This window comes from Callithrix jacchus, chromosome X (genome assembly GCF_049354715.1).
Source record: "Callithrix jacchus isolate 240 chromosome X, calJac240_pri, whole genome shotgun sequence".
Lineage (NCBI taxonomy): Eukaryota > Metazoa > Chordata > Mammalia > Primates > Cebidae > Callithrix > Callithrix jacchus.
The window spans coordinates 17,335,825-17,356,158 of NC_133524.1; the positions used below are offsets into that span (position 1 = coordinate 17,335,825).

At 39.4% G+C, this 20,334-nt stretch overlaps 1 protein-coding gene across 15 annotated transcripts in view; it reads left to right on the forward strand.

Moving 5' to 3' along the window:
• Positions 1-20,334, forward strand: part of REPS2 (RALBP1 associated Eps domain containing 2) — a 248,826-nt gene that overhangs the window by 124,661 nt on the left and 103,831 nt on the right. For 4 of the 15 annotated variants that reach the window (XM_035289249.3, XM_035289252.3, XM_035289251.3 and 1 more), the window contains exons 9-13: positions 5,133-5,227; positions 10,150-10,219; positions 11,616-11,669; positions 15,817-15,862; positions 18,942-19,078. In XM_035289249.3, coding sequence (XP_035145140.1) covers positions 5,133-5,227; positions 10,150-10,219; positions 11,616-11,669; positions 15,817-15,862; positions 18,942-19,078 — 402 coding nt within the window. The remainder of the gene's footprint in view (positions 1-5,132; positions 5,228-10,149; positions 10,220-11,615; positions 11,670-15,816; positions 15,863-18,941; positions 19,079-20,334) is intronic. The other 11 variants (XM_035289250.3, XM_035289253.3, XM_078362232.1 and 8 more) reach the window with 3 other exon arrangements.

The window sequence follows — 20,334 nt, forward strand, 5'->3', positions numbered from 1 at the left end:
CTCCTCCCCTCCCTTCTCCTCCCCTCTTTTCTTTCTTTCCCTTTCTCTCTCTCTCTCTCTCTCTCTCTCTCTCTCTCTCTCTCTCTCTCTCTCTCTCTCTCTCCTCCCCGCTTCCCTCCCTCCCCCCTCCCTCCCTTCCTTCTGGGGGTTATCTTGATGCCTACATGGCTCTCATTGACAAGGCAGTGCAGGGTCATAGAGGAACCCCTTTTCTTGGGATTGGAGACACATGGGGCTTTTATCTCTCTCTAAAGGGAATTAACAGGTGGCAAAGGGCCAAGTTCTGTTCTAGGGTTAGTTATATTTAATACCTTTACTGCGCCCTCTTTTGAGCCTTGGGGAAGAGTCCTGGGTAACCTCATCTCCCATACCCACACTGAGTTTTCTGTTTGGGGGTCATGACTAGTGCTGTTTTATTGTTTTGATGCCATATGGCCATGGAACCTGTGGTAAATGCCATGCCTTGTTATTTGAGAAGTCACTTTTGTAGGTGTCCAAGTGTTTCACAGACTTTCAAAAGTCACTGACATAATGGCTGGGTGTGGTGGGTCACACCTGTAATCTCAGCACTTTGGGATGCCAAGGCAGGCGGATCACTGAAGGTCAGGAGTTTGAGACCAACCTGGTCAACATGGTGAAACCTTGTCTACTAAAAATACAAAAATTAGGTGTGGTGATGCACGCCTGTAGTCCCAGCTACTAGGGAGGCTGAGGCAGGAGAATCACTTGAACCTGGGAGGCAGAGGTTGCAGTGAGCCAAGATCATGCCACTGCACTCCAGCCTGGGTGACAGAGCTAGACTCCATCTCAAAGAAAAAAAAGTCACTGACATAATTTTTAGACACCTGAAAGCCATGAGCTAAAAGTATGTTAACAGGAAAGAAGTAATCTCTTGATTCCTTTCCTACTGCAAATGGCTTCTTTTGACCTGCTTATTCAATAGAGGAGAATTTATAAAAAAGAGTGCCAATGAAATGCCATCTTTCTTCACAGGGAAGGAAACCCCATGTTTCTTCCTGGTCTTTTATGGAGACTGTCAGCATGCATTTATACAGAAACGAGGGAACAATTCATCATATACAATTCAATTAAACAAAAATTGCACATCATTTCCAGGGCTTATGGGATTAATTTTAATTAATAATTTTATAGTTCTAATGGAAAACATGAAAGAACTCATAAAACCCTATCAAATTCAGTGATGACATATTTTAAAATGCTTTATCACCCATGTTTATCATTGTATGAAGCTTAAGAAAATGACCAGAACCATCTAGGTCTTCTCTGTGCTTTCTTTCTTTTTGCTTTTCTTTTTAAAATATGAATGATCCTATTCATTTTTTTGTTCATTTTTTTTTTTTGGTGACAGAGTCTTGCTCTGTTGCCCAGGCTGGAATGCAATGCTGTGATCTCAGCTCACTGCAACCTCTGCCTCCCAGGTTCAAGCAACTCTGCCTCAGCCTCCCGAGTACCTGGCGTTGCAGTTGCCCACCACCATTACCAGGCTAATTTTTTGTATTTTTAGTAGAGACGGGGTTTCAGCAATTTGGCCAGGCTGGTCTTGAACTCCTGACCTTGTGATCCACCTGCCTTGGCCTCCCAAAGTGCTGAGATTACAGCTGTGAGCCACCATGCCTGGCCTTTTTTTTTTTTTTTTTCATTTTAATGGCATTTCATTTAGAGTTTTTTTTTAAAGCTTGACTCTTTTTCCAGCTTTTTTCTAATTGATCTATATTCCGTCTTTAAAAAATCTAATCCCGTTTTTGATAAGATTGGTGAAGGGTATAAATTTGGTTGATATCTTCATGCATTTATAACTAGACAAGCTTGTTTCTAAAACAATAATTTTTTTTTTTTGAGATGGAGTTTCGCTCTTGTTACCCAGGCTGGAGTGCAATGGCGTGATCTTGGCTCACCGCAACCTCTGCCTCCTGGGTTCAAGCAATTTTCCTCCCTCAGCCTCCTGAGTAGCTGAGACTACAGGCGCGCACCACCATGCCCGGCTGATTTTTGTATTTTTAGTAGAGACGGGGTTTCACCTTGTTGACCAGGATGGTCTCGATCTCTTGACCTCGTGATCCACCCACCTCGGCCTCCCAAAGTGCTGGAATTATAGGCGTGAGTCACCGCACCCGGCCAATAATTTTTCTTTTTTTTTGAGACAGTCTCACTGCATTACCCAGGCTTGAGTGCAGTGGCACAATCTTGGCTCACTGCAACCTCTGCTTCCCAGGTTCAAGCTATTCCCCTGTCCCAGGCTCTCGAGTAGCTGGAACTACAGGTACCTGCCACCATGCCTGGCTGATTTTTGTGTTTTTAGTAGAGACGGCATTTCACTATGTTGGCCAGGCTGGTCTTGAACTCTTGGCCTCAAGTGATTCGCTCACCTCAGCCTCCCAAAGTGCTGGGATTATGGGCGTGAGCCACCCACAGCACCTGGCCTGTTTTCTAAAATAATGGAACAGGAATTGTTTCTGATGCCATTTTACTTGCAATTATAGAAATAGTCCGTTTTCCCTAAAGTAAAACTTCAAGGACAGAGTTGTATTATTTAGTGGGTTACTCACTAGCCTTTTGATAGTTTCATCAAAAGTCACCTTTTGATAGTTTTGACCGGCTGTGGTGGCTCACACTTGTAATCCCAGCACTCTGGGAGGCTGAGGCAGGAGGATCACTGGAGGTCAGGAGTTCAAGACTGGCCTGGGTAACATGGTGAAACCCCATCTCCAGCAAAAAATCCAAAAGTTGGCCAGGCATGGTGGTGTGCACCTGTGGCCCCCAGCTACTCAGGAGGCTGAGGCGGAAGAATCACTTGAACCTGGGAGGCAGAGGATGCAGTGAGCCAAGATAGTGTCATTGCACTCTTGCCTGGGTGACAGGGCAAGACTGTCTCAAAAAAAAAAAAAAAAGCCACCTTTTGATAGGTGATTGGGTGGGTTCTGACAGAAATTTTTGTCATAGAGTTTGTTTAAAAATACTATGGAGTACTTACTGTGTGAGAGGTAGCACATCATTCTCTGTGGTCAGAATGCTGTATGAAACAGAACTATATAGTTGATACATGCTATGAAGGGGAAGTACAGGTGCAGCAAGAGGGTGCATGACCTGAGGGAAGATTTCCTTAAACATTTGGGCTGAGATGTGAAGGCCGAGGTAGGGGCTACATAGGCAAAGAAGGGAGAAGCAGGGTTCTGGGAAAGGGGAGCGGCAGGTATGCTGGGGAGGCTCTGAGAGGTGGCTCAGAGCACAGGAGGAGTGGGAATTTCAGGCTACAGTGTCTGGTGTGCACAGAACCAGGGGTAGAGGGGCTGGGATGAGGCTGAGAAAGAAGGTGGGGAACAAATGACAGGCAATAATGTTGCTTTATTTTAGGCAGATAAATGACACAATCAGACTTCCTATGTGAAATGATCATGCTGGTTATGGTCCAGAGAACAGGTTCTGAGGGGCATGGGTAGAAACTGGGAGACTAACTTGTGGCAGCTGGCCAGTCAGGAGCAGTGGGGCGCTTGCACTGGGGAGATGGAGTGAGATGGAGAGATGTGGACACCTTGGAGAGAGATTTAGCCGGTGATGGACAACATTTATAGTTTTGGAAAGTGTTAGCTTTCTTCACAGGAAGGATCCCCTCATGCCAAAGCATCAGTCATATGATTCTAGTCAGAGCCCTGATTGATAGATCAGAAAGAGACATCTTAATAATGGTTCACACCACTCTTGGGGCTGGACTGAGGAATGGTGCTTTGAAAGGTGTTTGCTGAGTTTTTACTAAGGAAACAGACTATGAGGTATGGTCAGAAAAACCACCAGGGCCCATAGTTTGCCCCAATATCAGTGAAATTCAAACCAGAGTAAGCAAATGAACAAATTAAGGTGCTTGCACTCAACTCCATGTGGTACTGATACTTGGACCAGTACTTACTGATTTTATGTATTTATTTTTTGAAATTAGATAGACACAAAGGTATGTAGGTAGGTAGATACATAGATGACACTGGGTCTCACTCTTGCCCAGGCTGGTCTCAAACTCCTGGGCTCAAGCAATCCTTCTCCTGCCTCAGCCTCCCAAAGTGCTGGCATTACAGGTATGAGCCACCATGCCTGGCCAATGGCCAGTACTTTACTGCAGAAGGATATTGGCATTTCAGTCCCTGGTGGGAGTGGGAGGGTGGGGAAGAATTAAAAATAATGCCAATCCACTTTTCACATTTGATTCAAAATTATTATTATTATTGAAATAAGATTCAAAATTTTTAAACCTTGCATTGCAATTTCATTTCCTAATAGCTGTCTTGACAAATTTGATTTGTAGCTTCTGTTTATTGTCTGCCACAGTCTGCTTTTCCTCTTTGGAATATTGACAAATTTTCTAGCTGTTGAGATATTTCTTTCCTAATTACTTTGTGACAAACTAGTGAAGCAGAATCTGCTTCTAAGACATAGCCTGGTGTGAAGTAATTAGCTTACCAAGTAGCCTGATCTTTTCTCATGTGAATTCATTCAACTACCAAATAACAGCCTGCGTCACTGTTGCATATTGAAAGCAACCCTTAATGTGATTCTATTTTCTTTGTTGTAAATCAGCAAGAATTTATGCTCTTATTTTTATCATTCCTGCCAACTGAGGAGATAAATATTTCATAAAATTAACTTGGGTGCACATCATTATAAGATCTTGCCTATTTCCAACAGTAGTTAAATGATGTATTTCCTTAATGTCGCTATATATTAGAAATTACCTTAGTAACATAGTTAAGACTTACATTTGTGATAGTGATGGTTAATGTGGAAAATTACTATGCTATAACATGAAATGTTCAGAGCACATACCCTTCACCCAGACTACTGGGAGTTCAAGTCCCTGCTCTTCCATTCATCAGCTATATGACTTTGAATAAGTTGCTTAACTTCCCTGTTCTCAGTTTCATCACATGTAGAATAGGGATAACAGAAGTACTGGGGTTGTCCATGTAAAGAACTTAAAATACCTCAGCATGATGAATGCCATACGTGGTCTATCGAAGCTAGCTGATTTTGTTGTTATATTTAACAAGCACAGAAAAGCCAGTGGGAAACACTGATCACTATGGCTATAGGAAATGTTCTTATATATTCTTTTTGTTTCTTCCTAGCTTTTCCTAAGCCCAAGTGGGACTGCCAATTATTTGATTCTTATTCTGAGTCATTGCCGGCAAATCAACAACCTCGTGACTTGAATCGGATGGAGGTGAAAGATCTTCATATGTGAATAAATAAGGATGTGTGTGGAGTTAAATCCATTAGCCTATGTTCTTTACGAACTCTGGAAAAGGAACTTTTCTTTTGTTTGAAAATGAACTTTTATAACATTTTCTCTTTATACTTGGTAATTATTAATACTTTGACGCTCAATCTTTTAGATCTAGACACCAGATATATCTATAATTTTTTCCCTTTTCTCCCTAAAATTGGATGTGGTAAAGTAAGTAACATAATCTCTAGACCTTCTAGAGGTAACATGTAGGTATAGCCAAACTAAGCCAGAAAATTCTAGCCAAGTTATTTACTTTAACCAAGCTCTAATTCCCTAGTAAACACTTTTAATTGTATTTTTTATCAGCTGGGCATTCATATGTTATACTGAACCAGAACTGTTTTGAGAGGAGGTTTGAGAACTTTATATGAGGGCCCCAAATCACATTCGGAGCTCCCTCAGGGTTTTTAGCTTTTGGACTAAATGAGGACTGATTTGGATGATCCCCAAAAGGAACTCAGAGAATTCCCCCAGTGTTGAGCCATGGATGGGAGAGCTTAGCCAAGTGCTCAGGGAGCCTTAGCTATGGATCAATAAATAGGAGTTGGTATAGTTATTGTTGTCATCACCACTGTCATGGTCATCATCATCACCATTATGATTACCATGATGACAACTTAGGATACCTGCTGTTCCCTTCCTTAAAAGACCTGGAAATGTTTAATAAATGGAGCTTTACTCACAGACTCCTATTACAGTCCTCTGACCCAAGTTGAAACCGCTGTAAGATGATAGAAGTCAAAGGCAGGAAACAGGGACATTTCTTTAATTTCTTGTGACTGTGCATGATGATTTATCCTCTTACATGAGTCCCTCATGCCTGTAGCATGTGTTATGGATGGCACCTTCTGCTCCCCTGCGAGCCAGTCAAGCCTGCCTCTCCAGTCCTTTAACATCTCTCTTTGACATTTTGCTCCTCTTTCTTTGAGTTGTAGCCTTCCTGGTAGTTTCCTCAGATTTCTACTCATGGAAAAGATATAAAGAAAAGTCATTTCAGGAGGAATGACAGATGTGCATTTCAAGAATTTTGATTAAAATTGTTTCTGCAGAGTGCATATGACAAAGAGACAGATAAAATAGTTTGCCACTTTTCATGGCCCTCAGTTTACTTTGGAGCTTCTAGCAGTGTTTGAAGAGCTTTATCAAGCGAGGATGGGTATCTCTATAGCTCTCTGACTCTGCGCGCGCATATGTGTGTGTGTGTCTATGTGAGTGTATGTGATGGCTCCTCTGCTTACATAAAATGATGAGGTTATTAGTTGATCTTCCTTAGAATGGCCATAAAATCTGTTACACACACACACACACACACACACACACTCTCTCTCTCTCTCTCTCTCTGATGTCCTGGATAATGTTACATATATTCACCTTTGTGGACATTATATGCAGCTAGTTTCATATACTTTTGTATACTTTAAGTGGTCTCCTTGGGTAGGGGAGATTAAAAACTACCTGGTCCTTTTTTTTTTTTTTTTTCTCTATCCAAAGAGAAAGTAAAACAACAATAAAAACTCCCTCTTTTCCAACCAGATTGTAATTTTTGAGGATGGTATAGTTTTAGACAATGAATGCAGTAAACAGAATTCAAGGACAAAGTAATAGGGTTAATTGATAGTTTGTCCATTTGAGAAGTATAGGTCAGATTATAATAGCTAATGATTCAATCTTTCATGTTCTTCTAAACTATTGCTGATTGTTCTTTCTACCGGTCTTTTCATCTATCATAAATGTGTGGAGTTTAACTAGATTTTGTAACTAGCCCTGTGATCAATGACTCCAGTATAGGTGCTTGTGTTCTGAAAAAGCTGCAGCTGATTTAGGTCTCAGGTCATGAGAAATTGGCATAGTGATACATCTTTTACTAAATACAGCAGAGCTATAACCATGTGCTTATTTCCATTAAGAATTACAGATGATAATTTCAGGTATATTCCTCTTTATGAGTGTCTCTTAGATTACTGGATTTCTTTCTTTTTCGAAACAGCTTTATTGATGTAGACTTTACATACCATACCCATTTAAAGTATACAGTTCAGTAATTTTTACTATATTAATAGTTGTTCAGCCATCACTGCAGTTTAATTTTAGAACATCATCCGCCCAAAGAGAAACACAATACTCATGAGCAGTCACTTCCTATTTTCCTGTCTCTGCTAGCCTCTGATAATCACTAATCTATTTTCTGTCTCTGGATTTGCCTATTCTGGACATTTAATATAAATGGAAGCATATATTATGTGGTGTTCTTGACTGTCTTCTTTCACTTAGTATAATGTTTTCAAGGTTCACTCAGATCGTAACATGTATCAGTGCTTTATTCCTTTTTAATGTTGAATAATGTTCGGTTATATGGGTATGCTACATTTTGTTTGTCCATTCATCAGTTGATGGACATTTGCATTGCTTCCACTTTTGACTATTGTAAATAATGCTGCTATGAACATAGATGTACAAGTTTTTGTGTGGATGTGAATTTTTGGTTCTCTTGACTATATACCTAGGAGTGGAGTTGTTGGATTGTATCATAAGTTAATTTAACTTTTTGAGGAACTATCAAAGTGCTTTCTAAAGCAACTACACTATTTTACATTGACACCAGCAGTGTATGAGGGTTCCAGTTTTCCCATATCCTTGTTAACACTTACTGTCCACCTTTTTGATTTTAGACACCCTAGTGGAATGAAGTGGTATCTCACTGTGGTTTTGATTTGAGTTTCCTAATGACTAATGAGGTTGAGCATCTTTTTGTGTGCTTATTTGCCATTTGTGTATCTTCTGTGGTGAAGTATCTAAATCCTTTGTCCATTTTGAAATTGAATTACTTTTTTTTACTTCGGATTGTCTTGGCTATGCTGGCTCTTTTTAGGTTCCATATGAAATTTAAGGTGTTGTGTTTTTTTTTTCCCCAATTCTGTGAAGAAAGTCAGTGGTAGCTTGTTGGGGATAGCATTGAATCTATAAATTACTTTGGACAGTATGCCCATTTTCATGATATTGATTTTTCCTAACTGTGAGCATGGAATGTTTTTCCATCTGTTTGTGTCTTCTCTTATTTCCTTGAGCAGTGGTTTGTAGTTCTCCTTGAAGAGGTCCTTCACATCCCTTGTTAGTTGTATTCCTAGCTATTTTATTCTCTTTGTAGCCATTGTGAATGGGAGTTCACTCATGATTTGACTCTCTGTTTCACTATTACTGGTGTCTTGATAATTTTAGATTTGTAGTAATTTTTGAAATCAGGAATTGTGAATCATTTAACTTTGTTCTTCTTTTTCAAGAATATTTTGCTATTCTGACTTTTTTGCAATTTTATTTGAAATTTAGGATCAGCTTGCCAAATTCTGACAAAAAATATTCGCATCAGTTTGGAGAGCGTGGCCATCTTACCAATGCTAAGTTTTCTAACTCATGAACATGAGATGTCTTTCCATTTATTTAGATACTTAATTTCTTTCAACAGTTTTTTGAGATTTCTTTTTATCTACATTGCCTGCTCCTAAATTATGTCATTCTCCCAAGGGGTCTGGTTTATAATGCAGGGGGAGAAGGCAGTGAAAGAAATGCATTGTTATGATACATTGTCTGTTCTTTTGGAGATCGACTTCGAATAGGAAATTATATCTGGACACTTAATGCCAAGAATTACCTAAGTGAAGACTGTTAAATCATAGACCAGTTTCCTACTAAGTAATACTTCAGTCTCTTTTTTTGGAAGTTTAAAAACAAAAGTATTGCTTATCTCTCTGGAGTTGTTTAGGTTCTGAGAGGTAAACCAATTAACTTTTTGAAACACCAGATGGCTGCTCTCCTTCCTTAAAGATAAATGTTAAAATTTACCTTTATTTGATTTATGACTATGTTTTAAATATAAACAATATCAAAAAGCATAGATGACAAGTCCTCCTCCCATCCCTTTCCTTCATCTACCAAGTCACCGTTCAATTTTTACATATCTTTCCAGAGTTGGTGTATATAAATAAAGCAAATGTGAATATATATTATTCTTTAACTGAATCTTGTCATAGGTCTTAGAGTACATATTCTTTTCTAGCTTTGAGGTATAATTGACAAAAATATATATTCACAATGTTTTGATCTATGTATATATTGTGAAATGATGACTGCAATCAAGCTAATTAACATATCTGTCATCTTGCGTAGTTACCTTTTTTGGTGTGGTGAGAACATTTAAGGTCAACTCCGTTAGCGTTTTCAAGTATACCATACATTGTTATTAACTATAGTTAGAATGTGTGTTAAATTGAGAATTTATAAGAAATGAATCTATAGTAAGTAGATTTTAAACAGTGTAAAAAACTCATAATATATTTGGGTGTTCATATTAGTATAAGTGAGGACTTTCTCTATATTTGCATTAGGACAAAATTTTAATCTGCTCATCCATAAAATTCTTTTATCCCACAACAAGAATGCTGTTGTGTTCAGGTTGAGACACTGTCTGCATGACAGATCTTGGCAAACACCCACATTGTGGGGCCACCTGTCAGAACTTCTTTGTGTTTGTAAAAAAAGAATATATAAAGGACAGGTTTGTTCTTGGCCAAATGGACAAGAGTTGCTCTGCAGTTCTCTGGCTGAATCCCAGTCTGAATTTAGATTCAATACATGTGCCTTAATCTGAACCATTTTTTTCCTCTGTGTGTGTAAAATTTCAATACAAATTAACATATATCTCACTAGGAAACTAAAAAAATAAGATAGTATTAAATGGCAGGGTTTACTGCAGACCAGAATATTGGCAAGAAATAATAGCTTTTAAACCATTTTTGTCATATGTACATATCACTTAATTTCCATTCTGACCAGTTTAATTCATTTACTTTTCTTTTTCCAAGAAGACATCTGTTAAAGACACAGCTGACCTTCCTGTCTCTACCCAAGATGTGACTGGTGATGACAAACAAGGTAGGAAAATAATGAGTTTTCTTCCTTAATCAGTGTTATACCTCTGTTTTCTTATCTACTCCTCTTGGAATGGTGGCTTCTAGAGCATATGAGGATGGTTCTCAGCATGTAGACACATTTGGATAGATTAAGTAGTTCAAATCATTGTCATAAAACAATAGTTCACAAAGTGGTAGCAAGAGCTTGAGTGTCCAGAGTCTTCCAACTCATTGGCCCCTTAGTCATTGCTAGCCCTCAGGCTACTCTAACACCTTACACTGGAATCTGATCGTAGCAATTAGAAATAACTAGAAACTGAATGAATTGAGAGCTTAACATCCTGTGTTTGCAGATGTGATCCCAGACATCAATGTAAATGCACATTTGCACACAGCTCTAACCCATGAGGAAGTTATCTTCTGGACAGAGCTTCTGTCCGTAGCATTTATCTGTTTCTTGGCTTTGTGACTGTGGGAGTGTGACATGGAGCCCAGCTACAATTTTCCTATCTTACTGGGCAGCTAAGAAGCAGTTCCTATACTTTGTAAGAACCACTTCCTATACTTGTGTATAGTGCTTTATAATCTACTATGTCCTTCCTCACATACTGTCTTATTCAATCCTTACAAAACTAAATGGAAGCTGGTATGTTTTATCACCTAAAATTTAGAGATTAGTAAAGTAAGATTCAGACACTATGAATCATTTACTTAGTTATTAAGAAAAAGATTTGGGGCAAGAACCAAGATTTTTTCTAAGCCTCAAGCTAGTATTCTGCCTGTTATTTGATATTGATTTACTACTTATGAATGAGAGGCTTATTTGAAGGGACTAAAAATCAGTGAAGCTATTTCAGGTTTTATTGTTGAGGCCTGCCATTGATTAGGCATTGTATGGGGGCTAAACATGAAAAATAAGTTTTCCATTAAGCAACAGTAATTGCATGCTCTCTATTTGAATACTTGCTCGGGAGAGACAGGTAGAACTGGGCAGCATGTACTCTGACCATTCTCCTAACTGCATAGTGGAGTAACTGGGCAAGCTGTAAAAATACTGAAGCCCAGATTTTACTCCCAGGAATTCTCATGTCATTGGTCTGGGTGTCAGGAATGAAAGAGGGAAAAATTCCCCATACTTCTTGGTAGTACTCCTCCTATCTGCTAGAGGTCCTCTCTCTGGAAAGTTGAAAAATACGTCTTTGCTCTTTGTGGAAGGAGAACCTATTTCCATACTCCAGGAGGTCTTTATTGTTTTAGTAAATGCTATAGCAACTTTTAGAGGTTCGTGAGACCTGTTTTTGTAAGTGATGACTAGGGATTCTTTGTTTTAATGTAATTTGCCTCAGAAACAACATTTTATAGTTTTTTTTTCTTTTTTTCCTCTTTTTTCTTGTTCCTTAAAAACAAAACACTGCTAGCTTTGAAAAGTACTGTCAATGAAGCCTTACCAAAGGACGTGTCTGAGGATCCAGGTAGGAGAAAACCATTTTTGTATACTTCTATATAATTTTTAAAAATAAAAAAACCAGCAAGTCAGTGAGTAGAAGATTGATAACTCTGTGATATTGTGTCTGTTTCTATTTATTTGTCTTGTATTTTATTACAAGGAAACCTTTTGGCTTTTTACCCTTTCTCTCTTTTCAGATATAAGAACAGAGTGATATCTTTTTAAGTTTTTAATTTTTACTGAAAGGGATCACAAAGGCTCACTCAGTGTAAATATAGGGTCTTGTTACTAAGTGTAAAATTGAGAAGGCTTGAGGTTGAAATGGTTTCAATAAGCCATTTTAGGTTTTTTGTAGAGTAAGGAACCTATAGGGTAGATCAATTGGAGGCCCAGAGTTGGTGTTTTCCATTTCCAAAGCAGAAGTCTCAAATATTTATGTTATGCTTCACCACCAGGAAGGCAAAACTATATGTGCTTATATATGGAGTGGATTCCAAGGAGCAAAATTAAAGTTGTCCAGTTTTTTGGAGAGTCAGACCTGTGTCTTTGGAGCCATGGAGAATGGCTGCACCTGTGTCTCCAGCTCTCTGTTGGTAGAGCCATCACTGAACCTAGTTAAAAACAAAGTGGCTACAGAAGACATTACTATTTGGAGCTCTAGTTAAAAGGACATGAAAGAAGTTGTTGCTTTCTCTTTTGCTGTTATCTTTCTTGCATGTTTTTAATAAGTCAGTCATGTTTGTTGTGATAAGCTAGCTGTCATCTTGGGCTTATTTGTTGAACGTTGGAACAGAGGAATCAATATAATGTTGAGGCTTATGCTGTGGTACAGTAATTCCCAAATGTCAAGTTCTTTCAGAGTTTCAAAGAGAAGGATGGAGAGAGAGGAAGGAGTTGGGGGAGTAGGGGGAAAAGATGGTGGAGGGAAGGAGAGAGAGAGAGAGAGAGAGAGAGAGAGAGAGAGAGAGAGAGAGAGAATATGAGAATGAGAATAAATATGAATGAATGTGGATGATGGATTTCAAATATGGAGGCCTGCGAATCTGTATTTTCAGTTAGCTCCCCAGTTGGTTCTGGTACATAACCTATTTTGGGAACCACCACATTTGGAAGGTGATTCTACAAAACAGAAAATTAAGGTTATAGATTAATCATGACTCCAAAAGTGATGGGAATTCCTAAGCTTAATTTTGACTTATGAAACAGATTTGAATTTATTCCTCATTGGGTAAAATGCTCTGTTAATGTAGGCCAAACACCTGGGGTCAGTTCTTTCTAGCTCTAATTTCAGGAACCAAAGTGGATACATTCCAGTTTTCGTAAACTTCATGTTGTAGTATTAGTAAAAGCTGTTTAAATTTGGAGTGTTAAATTGGTGCTTCTCCCATAGACTCTGAGGAGCATAACTCTTCCTACTTTTTTTTTTAAAGGAATTTTAACACAAGATCAAGTGTCCTGTGGGGCATGAGCTTTAGATCTCATTTTTAACATTACTTCATTGTCTAGGATATGGCATCACCAAATAAAACTTGACAGGTGTGCCACAGCACGGGAAGTATGTCAATTTATTTCACATTGTGCCCAGGAGTATGGTATGTGTTTTTTAATTTGTTCTTCCCACTGCTGCCCTTCTCTGGGTATGAGAGAGTTCCTCATCTTCAACATAGTTAATCCCTCCTTTTCTGGGAAATGTCTAGATTCTCAGTGGGAGACACAAGAGTTTCAAGGTGGTGATTTAGAATTCTGGATGGCTGTCCATGCCATGTGGGCCTCAGTTCAGTTGCTGCCTTTTGGAGGGTTAATCTCTAGGCCTGCTCCTCTTTCCGTTCCCATTTCTGGAAAGATGACATGCCTTGAGTCTTCTAGGAAGTTGGCATTCCTCTTCCCTCTTTCCAGCTATATAAGAAGCTGTGATCTGTTTGTTGTAATTGCTGGACGTGTCCATATTAGTGGAGTCTTAAGAGATTTCTTAAACAATACCCATTCCAACCTTATTCAGCAGAGCACCCTGCACAATGGTGGTCTTTTTCTTGATGTCTCTGGCTCATGCTGAGGTGTTTTTGGCTGGTTCACCCTCACAGTGCTGTCTTCAGACTGCTGTTGGTGATTCTAGCAGCTGCTCCATTGCCAACTACTGCCCCATGGTTTTATTGGGGTAGAGCAGTTCTCTCCTTCCGTTACCTGCTCCCACCTGCCCCTCCTCTGCTGTCTTAGAAGGAACTAAATTTAGAAACTAGATTTCCAGGCTTGAAAAATTAGGAGACTTTATTTATGTATTCTATAATATTAATATTTTACAATTCTAAAATGCATTCAATTTTTAAAATACTTTCACCTTATCTGTCCCTGTGAGAAAGAGACTGCGTTTTTATGGTCTTTGTTTTCTTGGTAAGGAGACTGAGGTTCAGGGAAGTAACAGCTAGTTAGTGTTATAGCCAGGAGGAGTGCCCTGGTCTCAGGACTCCTGGCCTGGTTTCTAGTCCTGTCTCTCCACTACTCATCCACACCCTCACCCCATCTGTCTGTCTGTCTGTCTGTCTGTCTATCTATCTCTTACCAGCAGGGCTCACCCCTCCTTCCACACCCATCCCTACCAGCAAAAAGACAAAGATAATGGCAGTTGACAAAGGAATTAAAAGTCACCATGGTCTGGTTTGGGGAACAGTATTTTATCATGGCCGGGACCTCTCCTACCCATGTATTTCTTGAAAGCAGTGGGGCCTGAGGGAGAAGAGGGCCACGGAGCCAGCTGCAGGCAGCCTGCGCAGAGGGCTTCCCCAGCTCTGTGGTGAGTCTGGTCCACTCTGTCCACCCAGCCCCAAGGCAGCCTCCTGGACTGGGAGAGAGGCTTCTCAAGGCTGCTTTCTTTGCTACTTGGGGTTTATATGAGGGAGGGAGGTCTTTTTCTGTCTATATCCAGGTGCGAGTGCACAATAATGGGCAAAAGGGGACTCAAACTCTTTGGGCTTTCCAGGCTTTCCTGTGCCCTGGCAGTGTTTCGGCTGCTTGAAACTGGACGATGCTTGTGTTCTCACTACAGCAAGCCAGAATGCTTGGGTTGGGAGAAGTGCATCTCTCTGCAGCTGACCAGTAGTTTACTTTGTGCCTTGTTAGCATTTATGAGGATTTTCATCTCCCCTCTCTGCCCTGATATCTAACCCAAGCATTTTAATGATCATAAATTCAGGCTGCTTCATACCAAGGAGGGTTTTTCTCTTTGGAGCAATGTAAAAGAGGATGAGATTGTGCAGAGACATTTTCTTTTCAGAAGAATTCATGCAAACAAAGAAATTACATTCTTCTGGTTCTGTATTACTAGCACCTTTCTATGATTTTTTATGACATTTTATAATGAAAAATTTGCAATGTTTGCAACACCTGAGCATAGCTACTGGTTCCTAAAGTTGTCTTCCATAGAGGATTGAAAGCATAAAAAGAGGATCAGGGGTTTTGTAAATGTTTTTAATTACTCCTCACAACTTGTGATGGGGAAGTAGGCTCTATGGGTGCTGTCAGTGAGCAAGTTAGTTTACGATTTAAATTTAATGAGGAAAAGTCATATGGCTGGCAAAAGATTCAGTGATTTTGTTTCATAATTCTCTGTGATTTGGTCACAGAGATGTGGGACACAAGGATATTTTCTTACAGGAGAAGCTGTATAGCTCATTTCCACTTACATGTGAGAGCTTTGGGTTTCTGTGGCCATGCTGCTCTGGTAGTGTATTAAAACAAACAAACAAACATGTAGCTAGATAGACTTCCTGCTATCCTTCAGGGTAGACTGGTTCAAAATCTGTTTCTAGGCTATCATGATAGACCAAGAAACCCTCAAGTGTGAATCCATCATTACATAAAAAGACAACTCTTTCAAGGGGTTGTCTTTTTATACTGGAATGTCTTCATTAATCAACTTGGATTTGAGAATGGCCTCTCAAATAGTGCTCTGGCTAAAGGAAAAATATTCTGATTTTTCTTTCTTTTTAATTGTGCCTTTAGATTTTGAAATAAAATGAGGAAATCATGAAAATGTGGGAGCCATCCAGTTGTCCACATGGGCACTTTTACCTCACATTTATCTGTTGATATGTTCTGTACTAGCCCAGGTGCTGCATATAAACTTGTTTAATTGCAGAAATGAAACCCAAACAAACAACAAATAATCTTTGTTTCAGCAACTCCAAAGGATTCCAACAGTCTCAAAGCAAGACCAAGATCCAGGTAGTGTTCGTTTAATTTCTGCTTTAATGCCCTTTGTGCCCTGGCCTTGCCTAGAAAGAAAAACCACAAACCAAAAACCCAACACATGAGTTCCTCTTCCTTTACATGTAAAGCTTAGGATATGAGACATTTCACTAATGCATGGCCTGATGGGAATGTGCAATGTTGCTGGGAGCCTTGGTTTCTGTATTGATTAGTGCTAGAAGGTGGTGGCTAATGCCCTATGGCCCCTCGATGTGAAGTGGATTGTGTGAGATGACCCACTTGTTGCAAGATGATAACTAATAGGGGGAAGTAGATTTGGAAAGGGGACAATATGGGTAAGGTAATGAACACGAAAATTTGCTGTCATGACAAGGTGAAAACCAAAAAGTAAAAAGTCTGGGTAATAAAATCTAGAGTAGGGAAAGAAAATGCTTGTATGCTTGTGATAACTTCAGCGAAGCTTGCAGCTTCAGGTAAGCAGTGCCTATGGTCTGTTAGAGCCTATCTTAGTACCCCTTCTCGGCTTCACATTTTTTTAAGAGGCTAGTAAAAGAGACAAAGCCAGTAAAGCAGAGCTGTCGTTGATGTGAGACTCAAAAAAGAGGAGCAGAGGGGAAATACAGACACTTAATAGAATTCATCCATTAAGGAAGGGAAATGCTTTTCACTGGTAGAACTGCAGTGTAAGGATACCAAGGATACCATGCGTGTGTTTTCTGTTTTGCTTTGGCTCTTAGTGACATTTTTCTCTCCTTTGCCTACTAGACACAATCCTGAAGAAGTAAATTTAAGTCTGATCATATTTTATATGCTTGAAATACTGATATTTAAGGAACTTCATCTCTTTGTAAGTCAAAGAGTTACCCTTTAGTTTCTATCTGCATTTTCCAAATTGGAGTTTTGTTTCCTTGTTTATATAAGATACAGATATCTATATTTTTATATTTATCAATATTTAAAAACAGCGAGTAATTCATTTAGATAGGAAGGAAAGGTGTAGGCATTCTTTTTCTATGTGGTCGACACATTTACTCATCCTTTTTTAAAGGATGAATAGATCTTTTACAAACTAGTCTGTACTAGTTTTGGGATATGCTTTCTCGTAGGAAATGCCTTTGAATTGCAGAAATCTGCTATGTGTACTATGTTAACTATAAATAGAACTTCAAAGTTTTAGCTTCTGCTGACTTTCTCTCTCCCAGAAAGCCAGTGAAATTATAAAATCTCATAGCCACATATTCTATTATTAATGTGTCTGGCTAAATTTTACATATTATCCTTTCAGAGATTGCTCTTTTTGTCTAATTTGGATGATTTTATTTTCAGTACTTCCCACTGGGAAAATCAAGAGAATTGAATTATTTTTATCTTCCTTTTTGAATTAATAAATTTTTGTAGAAATGTAAGGGAAAGAGAGAAAATCGCCATTCTAACACCACTGCATTAATCATTTTGTTAACTCCTTGCACATTTATGTTTTAATTGGTTGCAGCAGTCATGGTTATACAATCTCACATTTTTATATTCAGTAACTTTCCATATGAAGATATAAACATACAGGTTATATATGAAAATAAAATGAAAATGAGGAATATGCGCTATTGGATTGTGTGCTTAACTATGTGTATGCACACACATTATTCTTTTTTGAATGAAAGATGTCACTACAGCTATATGTGGCATAGAAAGTTATTTTTATTTCTAGCTAGTATCTCTAATTGTCTTTTTAAAGTGAATGTTTCTATTTAAGAACCTTGTCCATCTGTATCAGTTCCCTTTGATTCTTGTTTGAAGTGTCAGAGCGTTCTTCCTTGCTAGTTTCTGCCTGACTTTGTCTTGCCTGTCTTGCCAGTTATGTTACAGGGACCACCCCAGAGCACGTCACATGCCATTATGGTGGCTTTATTAAAGTTGCAACCTTCTAAGACAGACTAAACCCTCAGTTACCACAAAGAAACCTTAAGAAACTTATTCAGAAAAATAAAAACTCACGATGTCAAAAACGGCTCTGTCAAGAACTGAAGGGGTGTAATAGTAATTGATAGATTCTAAATTCCTAAATGCTTCTCTAACAGCTAAGTATAAAGAACGGTTTTCAGAGGTTAATTTGTCTCTAGGATGTACCTCTGACTCAAAGGTCATTTTCTGCTTTGACATGAAGTTAGTTGAGAAGCTAAATGCAACAGATGTGCATATCTACATCTTAGGGCCTTTTCTTGATCATCATATTGGGATCCTGTCCTTAAGCCTGTTCCCAGGCAATAGAACAGTGTATGGATTTGAATTGAATTTGGAAAGTAAGTAGATCTCCAATGAATATTCTAGTTGCTACCACCAAAGTATTCCCCCCTGGACTCAGGCAGTATGAGAACATTTTAAAAATGGAATTTAGAAACAGAGATTGGAGTTTGAATCAAACTGTGTAACTTTCTATCAGACCTTTTGCAAGTTACTTAGTTCCTTTTTAAAAAAATGGTATTACTGGAGTTACAGTCTCAGAAGTTGCCCAGTTAATTATGCTTTGCTATAGCTTGAGGAAGAAGGTTAAAACGAGGCTTTTGCTTTCTCAGGGCAAGACAGGCTAGACCCCTCCATCTGATTGAGTGTGTTTTCCTTTCCTAGCTTCATTTATGGCATATTCCCTTGAACACTGGATTCTTACCCTCAGCTTATCTGTTCCAATTCCACATTAGCCTGTCATCACATTTGCAAGTGAACAGGAGAAAAGTTCTCCAATCAGTTTATAGCATGAATCCCTTCTGTTAGAACATGGAAATGCCTGAGGGGCTCTATGTTATTAATAATTCCAATAGAAACAGATTTGAATTTACACAAGGTTTTTTTTGGGGGGAGGGTCGATTTAGGTCTAAGGTATAATAAAAACAATGAGATTTAAAAAGATCCCAATTCATGATTGGATTTGGACAATTATTGCACATAGCAGTGTTCAGTGGATAATAGAATTTATGGCTGCTTTGGTAGCTCATCGGTTCTCTGTAGTCACTTTGACTTTGGGGGTATTTTCCATTTCAACCCAACTTCAGAGAGTAAAGCTTTGCTATTTCCCTTCTGACCTTCCCTTATTTTGCTACAGATCTTACTCTAGCACCTCCATAGAAGAGGCCATGAAAAGGGGTGAGGACCCTCCCACCCCACCACCTCGGCCACAGAAAACCCATTCCAGAGCCTCCTCCTTGGATCTGAATAAAGTCTTCCAGCCCAGTGTGCCAGGTGAAGTGCCCCATGCCCTTGATCCCTTCCATTTCCTGTTGGAGCCAGTGGATGGGTGTCTGCCAGAGAGGCCTCTGTGAGTCTGGAGAAAGGGCTGACCTGGCAGTTTCGCATCCCGTGAAGGTCTTCATGTGGCTATGGTATTCTTGGGAGGGAAAGCAATTCTAGACACATATATAGTTCATGTGTCTGGAGCCTTGCCCACACTCGTTATGGATCAAGAATTGGGAAATTCTCTACCGAGAGGATAAAAACGCTTCACCCCCATGCAGTCTGCTGAGTGTGTGGCTGGGGTCTTATTCTCTGCATCACTGGTAATTTCTAAACAAGATAGATCACTGTCATTTCCTCAGATGCTTGAGTGGTTCTTCTATGAAAGACCTTGGAGACTGAGGCCTAGCCAGAGCCTTCTCCTGCACTTTACACATATGGAGAAGATCTTGTGTCCTGTAAGAATTAATGCTGAGGGGACTCTGAATCTGATTGATGGTTGGGTGGTTGGTGGAGGCTCCTAGGGCGAGGGCCCCTTCAGGTGGGCTTCTCTGGGCTTCTGGGGATGGGATGTTCATGATACAGCAGCTGTGTAGCTGGCCTGGAGGTGGGGGAGGACAGAGGGGCCCTGTCTGCTCCCCTGGTTTCCTGTGAAGTAGGAGATAAACTCCTAGGGAACCTAAGGAATAGAAGATGAGAGACATGCCTTTGCTTTAGTGAAGGTGATAGGATACAGTGCTGTCCCAAGTGTTATTTTGGGAGCAGCAAGGGCCTTTCCACTGACTCATGCAGGCAAGCTATAAATACAATGATTTCCTGGAACTTTTTCTCCATCTTTGTGCATTTTAAATCAGGCCAGCCTCAGATGCTAGTGATTTGCAGATTATTATCTTTTTTACTAAAGCAAGAAAAGGCTTTCCTTGGCTCACACATTAGCGTGACCTGTGTGTCTGGGCAGAGCTCAGCATGTTTTATTTGTTCTAATAAAGTACTCTCCTCACAGTAAAGTTATAGATTGTTTTTTAATATACTAGAATCTGGAACTCTCTATCAAATATAATTCTCTGCCATGAGTTCATCAGACAAAAATTTGCCTTGGATTTCCTCTCATACTTTGATCTGAATTCTGGTATAAATTTCATAGTGACTGGTATTTAGGGTGGGAGTAACCACAGGTGATGATGCTATAAAAATTTCACATGGCTGGGGGATTATGAACGGGAGGATTTTCCTATGGATGCAAGAAGATTAAAACAATCTGGACA